General features: G+C 45.7%; 1 protein-coding gene across 1 annotated transcript in view; it reads right to left on the bottom strand.

Moving 5' to 3' along the window:
* Positions 1 to 2,561: 2,561 nt before the first annotated feature.
* The window catches only part of HLF (HLF transcription factor, PAR bZIP family member), a 33,926-nt gene continuing 18,793 nt past the window's right edge, over positions 2,562 to 17,694 (bottom strand). Inside the window, exons 3-4 of the mRNA XM_048965075.1 lie at positions 10,193 to 10,413; positions 2,562 to 6,486 (exon numbers count right to left, since the gene is read on the bottom strand). Coding sequence (XP_048821032.1) covers positions 6,271 to 6,486; positions 10,193 to 10,413 — 437 coding nt within the window. The 3' untranslated portion in view covers positions 2,562 to 6,270. The remainder of the gene's footprint in view (positions 6,487 to 10,192; positions 10,414 to 17,694) is intronic.

Genomic DNA, 17,694 nt, shown 5'->3' on the forward strand with positions numbered 1-17,694 from the left:
TGGCAGTGCAGCCAACACCAGTTTTATAACAGAAGTTACATCATTGCCTCTAACGAGGCTGGGTGCTCTCAGAAGGATATATGCAGACGCCTTTGTTGCTTAGCAGCATGAGCCATGCTGGCAGTGGCTTTGTGCTCCCAAATCCTTTAGGTGCCTTTGAAAAATCTCCCTCACGTTTTCATGTATGTGAAAAGCCATTAGCAGGGACCTGCTGAATCAGTGGCCTCAGCTGTGCAGAACTCTTCTTGCTCTCTGTGTCCTGTTCAGCCCAGGTGTGAGGCAGAGGTTTGGTGTGCAGGCAGTGATGGGCACAGCATGCAGCTCCCTTGGCACTGCCAGCCACCAACTGAGCCTCATCCCTGACAGGATGCCCAGCCCAGCCCATGGCTGCTTGGAGGGAGAGCACTGGTAATTAGTGAGCGACTTCACCAGTGATTAACACCAGTAATGAAACCCAACCCACACTGCCCAGTGAACTTAGAGAATCTGTGGTACATTGGGCTTCAAGCAGCCACAACACAGGAAAGGACTGAATGCTATTGCTCGGGGGGCTCAGCCATCCTCTGAAATTAAAAAGCATACACCCAGGAAGCTAAAGATGAGTTTAGGAAGGGAATACAGATTTTTTATTAAATGCATGCCTGCACCCATGAATGTTTGACTGAACAAAAATGCCCTTTGTCTCGAAGCTGATGGTGTTGCTGAGCAGCTTAATCAGCCTTCTGCTACATCACTGAAAATAAAGCTTGAAGGGACTCAGATATTTTTATCCCATCCTCTGCCTGCAGGCGGGATGAACTCTGCCTGTCACTCCTGATGGGCTTGTCCAACCTGTTCCAAACAGCCTCTAACAACAGGGATTTCACAATCCTCCCAGGCAGTTTATTTCTGTATTTCACCCTCTGTCTTCCTGAACTTGTTTTTTTCTGCTATTTAAGCTGTATTCATCATCTTTGCTATAATTTAAGCCCGTTACTCCCTGTCCTGTCTGCAGCGTGCTCAGAGAGCCCTTAGAGCAAGGTTTCACATGTGTGCAGACAGTCACTCCTCCCCTTTCTTTATTCTCCCCTAGACTTAAACTCAATTCCTTCATCTTTTTTCACATCACATTTTCTATACCTCGCACGCTGCCTCCTGCAGTCCTGCTGCAGTCCTCCTCCTCCTCCTCCTCCTCCTCCTGGCCCCGCAGCTCTGCCTGTTGCTGCAGGCGCTCCACATCAACACATTCTGTGTCACATCACCTGTGCTGCCTTTAGGAACTTTGCAACAGTTCAAGTACCCCAAAACAAACTGTGCGTGATAAAAACGAGCAAGCAGAGGGAAAATAAAGGGTATCCTCTGCCCACACACTTCTTGGGCTGCAGCTTTGGGAGGCTCCCCCCATCACCAAGCTGTGCAACACTATCCCAGCCAGGAACAAAACATCAATCCTAGCAGCTCCCCCTGGAAAAGAAGTGAAGATTCACCTAGGATGGGCTGCAGCCAGGGCGCGTGTAACAGCTGGGGTCGGTTACTCATCCATTTCCCTCGTGGCAAAGCTGCTGGGGATGCATTTGCTGTTGAACCCAGAGCTCAGGAGTGGAGCACGGCTCGTGTGTGACCCCTTGTGTCGGCGGGATCCGGCATGAGGGATGCGGCCAGCTCCGCTGGGACATCGCCGTCCCTACTGGGACATCGCCATCCCCATTGGGACATCGCCGTCCCTACTGGGACATCGCCAGCCCCGCTGGGCACGCACAGATGGTGGCAGCTCTGGCTGTGCTCTCGGTGGCTGCCGATGATCCGCAGCTCCGCGTTCTGCTCCCTCCCGTTTCTCTCAAGCGCGGCCTCGTTTTCTTTACGATCACAGGGAGGAATGAAATGTAAACACGCAGCAAAAACCCGAAGTCACACTCAGCCGTGTCAGTGAGCGCTGCTTCTGTTTCAAACACCACCGCAAAGCTTTTCAACGGCCTGACTCCTTGCGGCAGCGCCGCTCCGCACCGAGCTGAGCAGCGCAGCGACTTCCCCGAGGAACCGCCGGCGGCAGCGCCCCCTAGCGGCCGTCCCTCTGTCTCTGGTGCGAGAGCGGCTGCGCCTCCGGTGGCCGCCAGGGGGCAGTAGCGCCGCGGGAAGCACCGCGCTGCGTCAGCGCTTATCCGTAGTGCGTGTGTGTACGTTTGTGTACATGTGTGTGTGTGTGTACATGTGTGTACGTGTGTGTGTGTGTACATGTGTGTACATGTGTGTACGTGTGTGTGTGTGTGTGTACATGTGTGTACATGTGTGTACGTGTGTGTGTGTGTGTGTACATGTGTGTACATGTGTGTACGTGTGTGTACATGTGTGTACGTGTGTGTACGTGTGTGCACAGCGTGCATGCTTAGGGTATACATACGCTTATATGTGTGTGTATTTAGATGGGCTGGAAAATACGGATACATAAAACATGGATACATTCTATTTGGCCCCATCACCTGTGCTGTGTGTCTATAATACATCAGTAATCCTCTGCTGGAGAGCAGCGTGTGTGGGAACAGCGGGAGCAGAGCCCTCCCAGCACCGACAGAGAAGCACGCAGCTGAGAGAAGACAAATTTAAAAGTTTATTAAACATTGAGAATAACAGACAAAAATAAAATAAGATTTGGGCTGAACAGCATACAGGATGCAATCCATTTCTTGTTGTACAGTTAATTTGATCTTATTAAACTTGTGTTTAAACAGATGCTGTCTCGTGGTGTTGCCAGAAATACAATGGTTGATCACTTGTTTTAATACATACATATATTTCCTTCTTGACATAGAAAAAAAAAACCTCAATAAAAATAAAACTGCACATCCCTATTGTAAGTCACATGCAAAAATAGCTTTTAAGCAATAATTGGGGTTATTACAAACCCACAGAGGCAAGATGATCCATGGCCAGGAGCCTTTGGTGCTGCAGGCAGCACAGCGCACACGGAGCCCCAGTGCTGCCAGGGGCACTTTGCTTCTGTGAGTTCAAGTCAGACAGTGCTGCCATGGTGTCAGATCCAGTGACCCCAAAGCACCATTGGAAAGAAAGAAAAGGACTCCCCTGCCCTCTGCCACGCATCTTCCAAAGCAGCTCCCCAAGGTGCTCATGTTCACAAATACGTCTCAGATTCCATTTGTGTCGAGGATATTCCTTCTCAAAAAGAAAGAATTTGCTTCTAAGATCCGGAGGTAAAGAAATAGAAATTAAGCATTTTACTGATGCTTACGTTTTTAGTAGAGGTCAGTGAATTATTTAGACATGCTGGTATTTATTCTGCAAATACATATATTTCTATTTTTATAAAACGAGAGTTTCTTATGCCTGCAAGCTCCTTCACAGCCATCAGAGCTGTGATGACTCCAGCTGAACTGAGCCGCGGAGCTGAACATGAGCTGAATTTCCTGTTGGTTTTTGCCACGCTGGGGAAACAGCCTGGTTGGAAAACCTGTTGTCACTGCCAGGTTTTTGGCCACGAGTCCTGAGCTCTGAGAGGGTGTCGTGCAGGGAGCACCCAAAGCCCTCGGGCTCCTTTAAGGAGCACTCTGTGGTCACAACGCAGCGTACCAATGGCTCTCACCATTTCCACATCAGCTGATTTCATTTCCACCATTTCTGCTTTTCAGGCACCACTCCAAGAATGCTCACAGTGATGCTGATGACAAACTGCTGCCAATTGCTGCGCAGCTGCTAAAGATGCATCCGTGGCAGTGGCTGCTTGGGGAGCTCCGCCACCGCCACACAGCGCCAAAGGGAAAGCAAACTTCTGCTTCCCAGAGCACAGAGCAGATGATGAAGGCTCAGCTGTGCTGGCCGCTGCCTCCTGCTTCTCCATTTGTGCATTCAGTGCCTTACACTGAGCTCTAGAAAAGAACTGACTGCACTCCAAGCTTTGCTGCAGCACATGGAAGAAAGTTGAGCTCACTGAGTTGAAGGTCCACGGGCGAGTACTGCGCAGTGAGGGACATGCTGGGTCTGAGATCAAGTACTGGGAAAACGTCAGTGTGCACGGATGTCTGTAATGCTGGACAAAATGTCGGGTCCTCTGTAGGCATCTCCTGAATCATTGTTTAATGGAATGAACGACCTTTTTATTTGAAAACAATGCCAAAAACACTCAGGAAACAGTGAGCAGGACATGTAGCACCGTATTTTACTCACATGTGAATGACCATGTGCACTACGTACAACCGTACACATGAACTGAGCTATTCATCAGAAAAAAGGTCACCTGGAAACAGATTCGAGCAGCAGCAGCAGATTAGAAGTGAGTGAGTCTGGGGTTTGCATGCTGTTTTTTGCCTTTAGAAATTGCACTGTCCAATCAATAGTTGCCTAAAATCCATATTGTGCTTTGTCCCTATGAAACAGATCTGTCACGTGTTTCCAATGGAAAATAAGCAAGTCTCTCTTCTTCAGTAATACCGAACAGCCTGGAAAGCCACACTACTTCCATAACAACTTAATTTAAAGCACAGAACATGCCAGTGTGCCAGTGGTAGGCTTAAAACACGAGAGGTTCACAAAACAAAAACTGAAACCAACCAACAACCTCCTAAGCATTTCCTTTCTGTACAATAATGGAGAATATATATCTTTGCTATATATTTTAAACATGGAATAGCTTTTTCTCTTTGTTATATATAATATATGTCTTTCAAAATACACTGTCAGTATTTGTACTTGAAAAATACTGTACAAAACAAACATACTATAATTATTCTGTATAAACTTTATACATTTTATAATATCTGTTCTTTTGGTCTATAGTAAACACTTAGATTGATTGGATTAACCACAGTATATGACAACACCATCCCCCTCTGAGATACACCAGTGTCTCTTACATTCATTTCTCAGAAGTCCACTTTAGATTCGAACATAAGTGTTCAAAAGCAAAGAGAGAGTTTAAAACAACAGAATTCAGAACCATCAGTTCATGTCACACTCAAAACAACAACCACTAGGAGAAATGGGCTTTGCAAACCAGTGACTTCTTCTAACTGAATCAAAGTGATTTTTATAACAGCAAGATATAATCCACAGAAAATATATTACACAACATGGGAAAAAAACAACTGAATTCAGGTTATTTAATTTTTAATCACAAAATGGAGCTCGAAGAAATGCGTAACTAACTGAAAACAGAAAAGCCCCTCTGATTCCAATGCCGGATCTGATTTGATGCTATTAACTTTGTCATTTCAGGTAATTACCCTGCTTCTTACACATGCGCTCCCTATGGCAGGGATACAATTAGCATGCTCACATGAACGTGTCTTTTTTCTTTTTTGTTACAGACATTAAAACTCCTGTTGGGAAGGGAAACCATCCTACGTCCACTAGGAACATCCAGGCAGCATGCGCTAGCGTACAATAGGATTATTGCTTCAGGTACAGACAGTGCAAAGTACACACTCTGTGGTCTATCAATAGTACTCCTACCTACCTGGGGTCCGTGGAAATAAAAGGAACCTTAATAGCTACAGAGAAGCCATTATGGGGTCTATAATGAGTAGAGCTAACTCAGTCTAACAGCACTTTAAATCTGAAGACAATTATCACCAGAACTTAAAATACAACAAAAGCAATCTATAAATTAATATTTCTGCAGTGTAGTACTAAATTATTATTTGTGCACTTTATTAGCATGTTAACTTTTCTGATTAGACGTACTTAAACGACAGCTTGTTACTCTCGAAAAACTGAGCCCTACTTTTTTTTTCTTTTTTCTTTTTTTTTTCCTTTTTTTTTTTTTTTTTTTTTTAAATATAATTTATACTGGGATCTTTCCAAGTGAGTCAGGAGGATGGAACCGGTTACAAGAACATACAAACCCTAATCCGAAGCAGCACTGAGAAAAAAAACCAACGTAATAAAAAGCTTACTATGGCGGTTCTCAACAGTCCAGGTAAAAATGTGGCACCCTTCGAAGAGGGCTTTGTAAAAATGGGAAGTGCTGAGATGCGTGCACACACACACACACACACACACACACACACACACATGCACACATGCACACACACAGAGGTGTGAACACACGTGCACACAGATGCGCCGCACACGCAAACGAAAAGAAAATAACGTGAAGTCAGTTTTGTTTCTGCTTCTGGTAAAGTGCTGAAGACAGAAAGGTTGGTTTGGGCGTGGTGCTATCAAACAGGAAACACATTGTCCATCTATTCAAATGCCAACCCGCAACCGAAACAAAAACAAAACACAAAAAAAAAAAAGAAAAAAGAAAAAATACCCCGCTCCCCTCCCCTCCCCGCGCCCTTACAGGGGGCCGTGCCGCGCCTCGTACTTGGCCAGCACGTTCTTGCACTTGCCCAGCTCTTTCCTCAGGTCGGCCACCTCCTGCCGGAGCGCCGAGTTCTCCTTCTCCAGGAAGGAGGCCCGGATGGCGATCTGGTTCTCCTTCAGCCGGCGCGCGTCCCGCGACCGCTTGGCAGCCATGTTGTTCTTTCTGCGCCTCGCCCAGTACTTGTCGTCCTGCTCAGTGAACACAGGGAGACACAAACGAGCCGTTAGACGTCCCGCAGGGAGCGGTCGGTGCGATGTGCTCCCTGTGCAGCCCCACCGGCTTTGCTGTGAGTTTGCCTACTGTGCTCTTGAAGCTCAGGAAGCAAATGGGATCCTGGGCTCCATCAGCAGAGGGGTGGCCAGCAGGGACAGGGAGGTGATCGTCCCCCTCTGCTCTGCTCTTGTGAGGCCCGTCTGCAGTGCTGTGTCCAGGTCTGGAGCCCCCAGTACAACACAGACGGAGCTGTTGGAGAGGGTCCAGAGAAGCCACAAAGATGATCAGGGGGCTGGAGCACCTCCCTACAAAGACAGGGCAAGGGAGCTGGGCTTGTTCAGCATGGAGAAAAGAAGGCTGCGGGGTGACCTCATTGCAGCCTGCAGTACCTAAAGGGAGCCTGCAAACAGGAGGGGAGTCAACTCTTGGAAAGGGGAGATAACAGCAGGACGAGGGGAAATGGTTTGAAGTTGAGGGAGGGAAGATTGAGGTTGGATGTCAGGGGGAAGTTCTTCACTATGAGAGTGGTGAGGTGCTGGAACAGCTGCCCAGAGAGGCTGTGGATGCTGTGTGCATCCCTAGAGGAGCTCAAGGCCAGATTGAATGGGGCCCTGGGCAGCCTGGGCTGGTATTAAATGGGGAGGTTGGTGGCCCTGCATGTGGCAGGGGGTTGGAGATTCATGATCCTTCAAGTCCCTTCCAACCTGGGCCATTCTGTGATTCCGTGATTCTGTGATACTCTGATTCAGTGTCCCACTGAGCCCTGACAAGGCCGGGCACTGCAGGGACAGAAGTTACAGACCTGCAGGCACAGCCCTGTGAGCACAGAGCTCTGCCGGTATTTCTGCCAAAATGTTTGCACAAAGCCTCTCATCCTCCCGAGAATGAATTCCTCCAAGGAAAACCAATGCGATACTCTGGTCCGACCCATCTCACAGCTATGCTGACCTATTTAGCACATCCACCTACGTGTGCCATGACTCCCAAGCGGTTGCTCAAGCAGTACCAATTAATTCCTGCATGGCCCTGCTCCTCTTTGTCACCCAACACCTGGGGCTCTCTTTTGGAGCCATCACATCCTCTGCTGCTTGGCTCTTCGCTCTGTTCAGAGCTCTCACTACAGCACCCCAAAGGGTTCGTGTTTGCACACCAGAACAGGAAGTCACTAGAAGAAGTTTTCTTGGCACAGCTTCACAGCCAACTCAGGAATGGCAAAACAAGCACGGCTGCTTTGGTACCATCCACAAAGAGATTCATGCAATGGGCTCTAACAGTGAAGAATAAAGCATTTGCCAGAAATAGGTTCGCTCACCTCCAAAGTTTCACAAGTCAGCACGTTCCCAAAGCATTGCCCCAAAAGACTCAGCTCTAGGAGATTTCCTTCAGCTCTAACTTTATACTTAATTTCATCTGATTTCTCCACTCTTCTAAGTAGCATCATTGTTGGTATGAAAGTTAATTAAGCTCAAGAACAATTCACTAAACGCAAAGTGGGCAGAATCTCTTAGGAAAAGTGAAATTCAGACCCCTGAAGAAAAAGTGACACAGCTATTCAGCCTTCAGACTGCCTGGTGGAGCCATACAGCTCCAACTTCCCTTCCCAGCACCATCCTTCCATTTTTATACGCTTACATTTTCTTACGATCTGAGTGCAGCTCTCCTGTTCTACCAAGCATGGAAGCACAGCCCCATCTCCTGGGTGAGATCTAAGAGCCATCTGTCCCTACCAAGCAGGGAAACACCACCCACTCCTCTGTCTCTCTGCAGGAAACCTGCCAAGACTAATGCAGCTGCTCTGCATCTTATGCCGCTGCTTGCACAAGGCAAAGCAAGAGCAAAATGACAGCTAGAAGCACTCTACAACTGCTTTGCACTATTTTAGCTGAGCCAGGTGTCCAGTAATGATGATTTGGAGCCAGTGTATCTCTAAATTGCTTTTTACCTGCATTGAGACAGGACCCCCCCAAAATCCTCTTAAAAACAAGCATGCAGCAAAAAGCTATGACCCAAATCTTGTTTATAATTTCCCATCTCATTCCACTCAAAAAAAAATCAGCTTTAAGCAATTTATTAGTGTGCCACCTAGGCTTCATCCATCTTTATTTTAACAAATTGCTGCGGCAAATCCCTTAATCCAGGCCCAAAAGAGGTAAGGCTGGCATTTCAAAATCACATGCAACCAGAGACGATTGACTGGTCTAATCTGCTTACCCTCCCCGAGAACTCAACAGCCATTCCACATGCCAGGCAGAAGCAGCCCTTGGGTCAAGCATTCTGAAATGAGTCAAGGGCATCTGGTGTGGTTATCTCAGGGAAATGAGACCCTGTATTTCTAGCCTTAGACTGAAAACTTATGTGCTCCACTGCTGTGTGCAAGGCAGTGACATTTTCTGCCTCTGTTATGAGGCATTTTTGGCAAAAGCTAACTTTGGCTAGCAAGGATACCTGGGAGATACCACAAAATGATGTACGACACAAATTTCCCTCTCCTTACATCCGTGTAGCCATTTCTGTACTGAACTTCTCTACTTAGGTAGACCTCACAGTACACTGCAATGCCAACAGAGCATCAAAAATAGTAAAATTTGCCTGAAAAAATAATGGCATGGTACAGAGAAACCTTTCTGAATGAAAACAGAGGACATTACAAAGTGATAGCAACATTACCACCTGAACACCACCAGGACTGTGCTTTCCTTGCTTTTAGCTTGCACAACATTATCCTTAGGGATAAAAATAGCAAACAGCATCAGCTTCTTTCCCTAAATCTATCACTGTGGTTTACACACGTGGCACCACAGCCTCTTTGCACACACCGCCAAAGATTCCCTCTTCCAACAGGCTGTCAATCTGTATCTCAGGGAGCAACAGCAGGATGAAACTCTGCATTGACTACTTCTGATAAAAAGGTCCTCTTGGCAATCACATGCTGGGAACGGAACTCTGAAAATAATGACAATTTTCACAGTTATTTGGTAAACTGAATCAGCTGGTCAATTTGTTCAGCTCTCTTCTGAGGAGGTTTTGCTCTTCACATCTCAGAAATGGTGAGAGACATAAACAAGTGTGCTTCCTCTTTTTAAATACTGTGCTGTTATTGCATTATGTTTTAAATATTGTACTAAAATGCACTTACTGGCAGAATTATTTTCTTTGACTTTCCTTAAACAGTTTTAGATTCTTTCACTTAAATTAATAGCATTTAGTGTGGTGTTCCCATTTGTTGTTAAAACACAGAGCTAAAGAAACTTCCAAACAAGACAAAACATATTTTATTCTGTCTCCACAGACACGCTCTGTGAGTGAGGGATTCTTCCTTGAAGACTTTGCAGACTATGCCAATGAGCCAGACAGGGTGGAGGAAAAGGAAACATGATCAGACTGTTTTGTAAGTGGGAAATATGGGACAAATTAAGCCTGTCCAAGGTCACGCAGGAAGTTTCTGGCATACAAAGGAAATTAATATTGATATGAATTTCAACTGTTGATTAACACAAAAGGGACATCCTCCCCTCAATCTTCCTCAGAACCACTGACAGTTTTATTCTACAAAAAATGTCATTTTTAGTTTGGCAGATTTACACTACACGAGCAAACAGATTCATGCTCCTAATGCGCATCTGAGAGAACTACTGTCTTAGGGTCTGTGTAGGAACAAACTGGTCACCAGTTCCAATTTACCTTCAGATCATCTGGAATGAAGACTTTGCGAGCTTTCTTAATCATTGGCTGTGGTTTCAGCTCTTCTTCAGAGAATTTGCGCTTACGAGGGTCAAACATCTCCTGGCCAGGAATACTGGAAAGAGCAAGATCTGCGGGGTCAGGTTCGTAGCCAACGGGAACTTGGATGGTCTCTGGATCAATAGGACTTGGTGTGTTTCGGTTCGTTGGCAAGATTTGACCTACAAAAATAAAGGAAGAATTCAGCTATGTTAAAAGAAACTATGTAAATAATATCACTGAGCATGGATTTTAAAGGCTCTGTAAATACCAATAATTCTTTAAGCTTTCACTGTAAGTTTGGTAGCAACTCTGCTCAAATATTAGATTGCCCATCTGCAGGGTGCACATTCAGGTCCTGACATGCTCATGCCGTTCTTTTCAAAACTGGTTCCTAATTCTGGTTGCTAATCTTACGTGCCCATTGAGGATCAACGAACCCAGCAGAGCTGCTCTCAAGTGCAGGCAGAGGGCTTACTGCTCCAACCTGTGCCTTACGATCACAGCGTCGGGAACAAATCGTAAGTGCTGTCATTTAGGTCTGATTTATCCACTGCACTGCAATCTTTCCTCTTATTCTCACACAAAGATTTCTAGAATCTGAAGGTGTATTAGCTGCGATAGGAAAAAAGTCTCATCAAAGTGTACTGTCAAGCTGTGCCACAGCTCTCTGCTAAGGAGGTGCTAACTACTCTCAGAAATCTTACTGGAAACGTTTTAAAGACAGTGAAGGAAACCAGCAACATAGCAGGCTACAATGATGCTCTGCAAAAACGGAAGAACTCTTATGTACACTGTTTACTGCTCTTTTATAAGAACTATTTAAAAGGAGCCTACTGCAAGAAAAGAACTATTATCACATCTACTTCTCTTTTTTTAACCTTCAGTATAGCCTTCAAGACTCCAGTGTGACAAGCCCAGTACAGGCAGCATTCCCACTACAACTCCAATTTAAAATCTCAACCAAAGGTTCCAAAAATAGGATCCTAAGGTCAGCTGCCTTTCCCCATGGGCAGAATTTTCAGGAGTTTTCACATGCCTCAGAAGTACCAGCCTCACTGACTTCAGAAGAACTTGTGATTGAAGTAGATATTCCTTTATAATTTTGGCTATTAGTTGATTCACTTTGACTTTAGAGAGATGGTGGCTTTCATAATATCCACACAAACATCCTGTGACTGCATAATATTTCCCTATTCGTGCCTGCATCTGTAATATTGACAGCGTAAAATGGTAAACATGAAGTGTCATTTCTAATTCCAAATCAAGGTCACTGTTAACAATACAGTTTTATTTTAATCTAACAGATTGCAGCAACAATATTGGAACTGCGCAGAAAATGCACCGGGGGATTGCATTGTGCAAACCAGGGCTTACTGACAGGGAGCCTGTCTTTTGTAACTCCCATTTTAAAATAGCACTGATAAAATCAGCTTCCAGGAAAGGTTAGTAAGGGCCTGGGAGAAGAAAAAAGGAGGATCAAAGTTATTTGATTAATATATATATATCTGTATGAGAGAGCAAGAGGAAAGAATTCATCTGCCCGCGTTGCGCCAACGCCGCGCTTCCTCCTGTGCTGCACAACATGGCTGCTGCTGCCAAGGCCTCGGTGCTGAGCGCCGGGCTTCCTGGCAGCCTTCCTCACGGAGCCCAGCAGCACCGTGTGCTCAGGGCCGGGCAGCCATGGGATGGTGATCAGCCCACCTCGGCCTGCTGTGCAGGTGCAGACCAACCCCAGGGTCACAGGCAGCAGGACATGGGCAGTGGGACTCCGCTTGTGGGCAGCTTTGGCAGAAAGGCTTTTTGGTCAGACCTGGGGACAACATTGGTTAATAGGTGTTTAAGCTAACTGTCTTCAAAGGGGGTGGTGGGGAAATCCAAACTATTAACAGTTTTAAAGCCAGCCCAGAAGGCTCAGTAAACCAAGACATTTTTGTACCTTGCTTTAAATGGATAGCTAATCTCATTCCAGATACATGGGCTGGCAGAAACAGGCTTATTTAAAGGATTAAATGCAGGAAAGCTTCCTTTGATGTTAGCATACTTGTATCAGAGCAACCAGATATTCCTTAATGCAGACCAATATGGAGAAACACACAGGTACAAAGCTTGCAACTTCAGTAATGCAGATAAAAATGAAGCAAGCCACTATTTCTGAATACCTCATAACATTTTCAGTGAGCATGCAGGGTATTTCTAAAAGTCACGCAGACTGTGAAATTTGCCCCAGCTTTCTAATTGCCCTCAACAGAAGCACAGGTATTGCAGTATTGCTAAAGTTCTAGGTACAGACTATCAGCTGACATCATTTATCTACAATATGCCATATGACACAATTACATGAGGTTTGTAAGTGAAATTTTACAAGATCTCTCTAAAGAAGGAAAGGGCATAAAAGCTCTTTTTCAACATGGGATATGGAGGTATTGCGTCTTGCCCAGTGAAAAAAACAACAAACCACTAAAACAAAGAGCATTGCACTTCTAAGTAATCCGGGAGAGGAATGTGCAGTAACCACAATCCTGCCTTCTTACCCACCTGCTCGAACTTTGCTTTGCTCAGTCCAAGCTCCCCGTACTAAAGGTCCTTAAGGACCTTCAAGGCAAGGCTCAGTAAAGGTGACTGCTTTCACTAATGCAGAGCCTGAAAAAATTATGTGCACAGCTATGCATTATTACCTAGGAGTCTGAAGACTATTATGCTGGAAGAGATTCGCAGGCTCCCAACCACCTGCACACCTCTGTCAGTCTGTGTTTGCTCTCTGCTCTGGTGTGCTCTGCAGATGATCAGGAACTCCACTGAGCACAACAGAGTTAACGAGGGTGGATGAAACCCCAGGCAGAAAAACCAGTATTTCCTTGTCCAATGTTTTACGTTAGGCAACTCCTGGCACTCTGTATCTTTGTATTTATTCTATCAAGTTTTGCCAATAATGCAAGCCAGGAACCTGTCTTCGTTAGTTTACTGGCTAATGGCCACTGCATCTACGTGGTGCTGGAACTCGTCGTAACCTAAGACGACAGCGTGGGCTGTGCTGGACTTGGCACTGCTGTTAGTGCAGAAGTACAGTATGTGGCCTCATGTTACACTGCTTTTCAACCTCCTCTCCCCCTGTATTCATGGCACTTTAGCTGTGCATCCTTCTGCCAAATTTGTTCAGGGTGTTATTTTTATGCACTAAATTCCTCGCAATCAGAGGTAGGTCAAATAAGAACAGCAATCTGAACGTCATGTGCCTAGCAGCCGACTAATCCTCACATCAGCAAGCTTCACAGCTGTCACAACATCCCGAGAGAGGGCCGCTCAGAGGCCGTGATGCGCAAGGAATCAGCCAAGGAGGAAGCCTCCAGTGCCAGCCGCAAGGCCAGGTGAAGGTAAAGCCTCTGCTGCTCAGCATCAGCAGCCAGATGCCTTCACTGCCAGCCTCTGTATTATTTAAACACTCTGTACTCACAACAGTGGCCACATTTTCACAACAGTGAAGTGGCTGGGCTGTTCAGTGTGCTTAGCTTTGTTATCAATGGGGGCTGATGATTGCCAAGTGTTTTGGAAAGATCTTAGCCCCTCCATTTAAGCTGCTGAAACGAGAGCTCTTGAGCACTGAGCTCTTTTGGAAATCCAGCTGCAGAACTCCACAGCGGTGGTGGAAGCAAGCTGGGAACAATGGTTAATGGAAACTTCCCCTCATACCACCCCAGTGATGTGTCTCAACCGTGGCCTGGAGAGACCACAACTATGTCAACACTGGCCTTTTGTCTGGAAGCTTTCCCGCTCGCAGAGCCGCACTCCAGCAGCACTGTCTGCCAGGACAGACGCAGCTCCAGGTGGATCCCGGCAGAGAAGTCAGCAGGTTTTGGCAACCCCAGCAGCTACGGCTGCCCCAGCAGTTTGCCTTCGCTAATGCTCTTGGTGTTGCTCTGGCTCCTATTAGCAATAGCAGAAAATTTTCCAGAAGGAAGGACTTGAAAGAAAGTTGGCTGTTCTAACCCTTTCAGTCCTTCTCCTCCCAGCAGAGACTGCCAGCGAGGAAGCTGAACGTAATGGTAATATTTTCAGTGCAGCTCCTTGTTCAAAGAGAAATGGACCGAAGCCATTCACTCATGTCATTTAGGTCACTGAGCAGCCGGTAAGAAAAGAGCAGCTTTTAATTGCTTGCAATAATTAAAATACACAATTCAAAAGTACAGTAGCTTTTTTATATACCTTCATATACAACAGTGCTTTTGTACACCTATAAAACCAAAACATGGAGGTGTTGTGGGGAGTTTGGTCATTTAATCCTGACTCGTAATTTCCCCCTCTTTAAACATCCTGCCTCCAGCTGTGTCTAGGAGAGCTAAGATGGAAATAACCTCTTCAACTGTACCACTACTTGACAGACTTATTACTCGTATTGCAGGAGATCCCTGATGAATTATGTAGAACTCAATTTTGAATCATTCAAGCCCCATAGAAATGTGCCTGATTTTCAGAAGAATCTCCCTTCTCACAGCCCTTCCACGCTTCTCATCAGTTCTGCAGCTGGCTGGAAAACAGCAGCTGAGAAGAGGAAAGAAAGGGAAGATGTTCTAAGAAAAATATTTTCCCTTATTTTTTACACATGCAATGGTGGAAGGAGAAAAAAGAGGAGTTTCTCATTCAATTTATGAACAGCCCAAAGAGAAAAACAGGTGTTTGCAAATCACTTTTCTTTATATAAACTAAAGGCACCTTGGGTATGTCAGTGTTATGATGTAGTGTGGAAGTGCATTGACACCTAATCCTCACCCAGAGCTGCTCCGGAGAACCCCACTGCTCTGCTGGTACCATTTCCAACCCTTTTATCCTGCTGGAGGCAGGCCAGCTTTTTGGGATACTTCTCTCACTCCAAATCACAGACTGTCCCAGACTGATCTGCTGTCTATTTCTGCATTAACTCCTTCTGCCTCTAGGCAAAGTCACTCAATGCACAGCACAAGGCAGAGCTCAGGAAGCAAGACAGACAAAAGAACCAACCAGATAGCAAAGTAAGAATAGTACTCTGGAGGCTAACATTTATCCACAGGTCACAGAGTTTCTCAGTTACAACATCACAAGCTACATTTTATTTTCCTATCTGATTTCAGTGACTTTCTGCCCCTGAAACATCTGCATGCCTATTAAGACCATCATCTGCACTAACAGGTAGAGAAGAACCAGCCATGCTGCCTCAACCCCAGCCACTCTGCCTGGGGTGAAGGATGCAGGTCACCCTTGGGTGCATTTATGTAAGCAATTATCATAGGAGCTTTATTTTCTTCCAAAGCAACAGACAAGTGTATTTCGACCACTGCTCCAACCCAGCACAGATATTCTTCTATTTCTTCTCCTCCACAGCCTAAATTCTGCAGAACGTGGAACAACTGCAAACCTTTCCTCCAGAAAAAAAATCATCATAATCCAATGCAACAACACATGCACTGCTCCTAACCCACACTAAGAGTTAAGAAGTTTTTAAAACATGTACTTTTCAAAGATACCAGCACTGTTTATGAATCTTGAGCATTTAATTATGAAGGAATTGTCATTTCCCCTCTCAGCACTGCGTGCCTCCCGCTCTGGGCCTCTGCAGTATTATTACAGGCAGGACTGGTAGTCTTACTAAGACTGCCTGACACTTCCCAATAGAGGATGCTGTCTTCAGTTTCTCAGGCCTTTGCCAGATTTCAGCCATTCTGTTTGGATTTGAATGTGCCAATTTCTGTTTCTGCCAGAATGGTTCCACAGCTTCCTGAAAAAGTTTCAGCAAAAATACTTTGTTTTGAACCTGCTACAAATTTCTGGCCAACTTTTCCCTGCCCAGTGCTAGTGCTCTGTCCTGGAAGAGAGGAAGGGAGCAGGAGAGATCTGTGCTCACAGCCCACAGCCCCAGCTCCATGCAGCTCTGCCTCGTGCTCAGTGCCAGTGCAGGGGTGCTGCAAACTGCAGTGCTGCTCAATGCCAGACTGCATGCCAGATGGGGGGCACATGAGAAAATCCATGTTGTCTATTCAGTGTGCTCTCTGTTCATGCCACTGAACTTGTTCAGAGTTCTACTGAACCTGTACGGCAAGGAAAGTAACAAAACCCAGTTTCTCCAGACATAATTGTTCTCTTTGCAGCCAGACTTCTCCTTCTTAGTTCCTCGTGTCCTCTCACATCTGCAGCAAATGAGGTCAAGATCCAAGATCCTACAGACAACCGCTTCCTTCCTGATACAGCTCTGATTCAACACAGAGCTGGTCTGACCTCTGCATTCAAAAGGGAAAGGATAAAAAGAAGAGGATATAATGTAATTAAAGCCTGTATCTCAGAGCAGAGAAAGGATGGGGCTGCACTATCTGGAGCTGCACATGTGGCCTTTGTTTCAGTGTCTGCAGGCTTTTGAGGGCTTGAATTTGCAAGCCCTGCACGCGGTTAGCACAGTGTGCACACAATGCACTATATGCCTCCAGTGACCTTCAAAAGGGATAAATAAGTAACTGAGGCATCACCACGTGAAATTTTCCACGATGCCCACTGGACTTACAACTCTGCTACTCTCTAAGACTGATACTCTTTAACCTGTGTGAAGACAGCACTTTGTTCCGTGAGGCCCCATTGCTGACAGCTCCCAGGAAATCAGATTTTTATTCCTTCCTAAACCTGCCCCTACAGCCAGACTGCAGGATGCCAAAAACCATTGTTTCCATTCTCAACAACTCCCTTGCACAGCTGCTACACACAGAGAATAAGGGATTTACCTTGATCCTGGGACAATGTACAGGGATTCCCCTTTTCAAATCCTTGAAAAGCCTCTAAAATGACTTTCTGATTTTTTGTAGGGCTCTGCTTTTCCTACACAGACAGGCATTTAGAGGGGGCAGAGCTGAAAGAGAAGGTGCATGAAAGCACGCTCATACAGGTATTTCATTTTGGCTTAGAAGCACATTTCACTTCAAGATGCTGCTGTCCTCTGGTATGTTGGAGCTTCACGACATCCTTTGGCACATTATTCACATACAGCAAGGTTCCTGAGAAAGTACAATTTGTTTCTGATAGAGAACCTTCCAGAAAAGCATCAGAACTGTCAACCTGTTCTGAAGGAGACAGCGGTCCATTTTTCCTTCCTTAGACCCAGCTTTAATTGATCAGTCCACCAACAGTAGACTTTAACTGAGTCCCTGCTTCAGGCATCAGCCTCATATGGCATCCATAAATTCCCCTTAAGTAGAATACCACTTTCAGAATGACAAGTTGTGCATTCATGTCACTGCCAACGTCTTCTGCAAATATCCAGAGCAAGTTCTTCTCATATTGCTCTATCTATTTGGCTAATGAACATCCAGGACAGCACGCTCCCAGTCAGTAAACAGGTCTTGCAAAGCCACCATGTAATCCCAGCAGCATATGCCACTCATGAGTCATGTATCTGTTACCCAGTTCTAGTACCCAAGCTGATCTTGCTTGGGCGTTTTATCAAAACA

The sequence above is a fragment of the Lagopus muta genome, chromosome 18 (assembly GCF_023343835.1).
Source record: "Lagopus muta isolate bLagMut1 chromosome 18, bLagMut1 primary, whole genome shotgun sequence".
In the NCBI taxonomy this organism is placed as follows: domain Eukaryota; kingdom Metazoa; phylum Chordata; class Aves; order Galliformes; family Phasianidae; genus Lagopus; species Lagopus muta.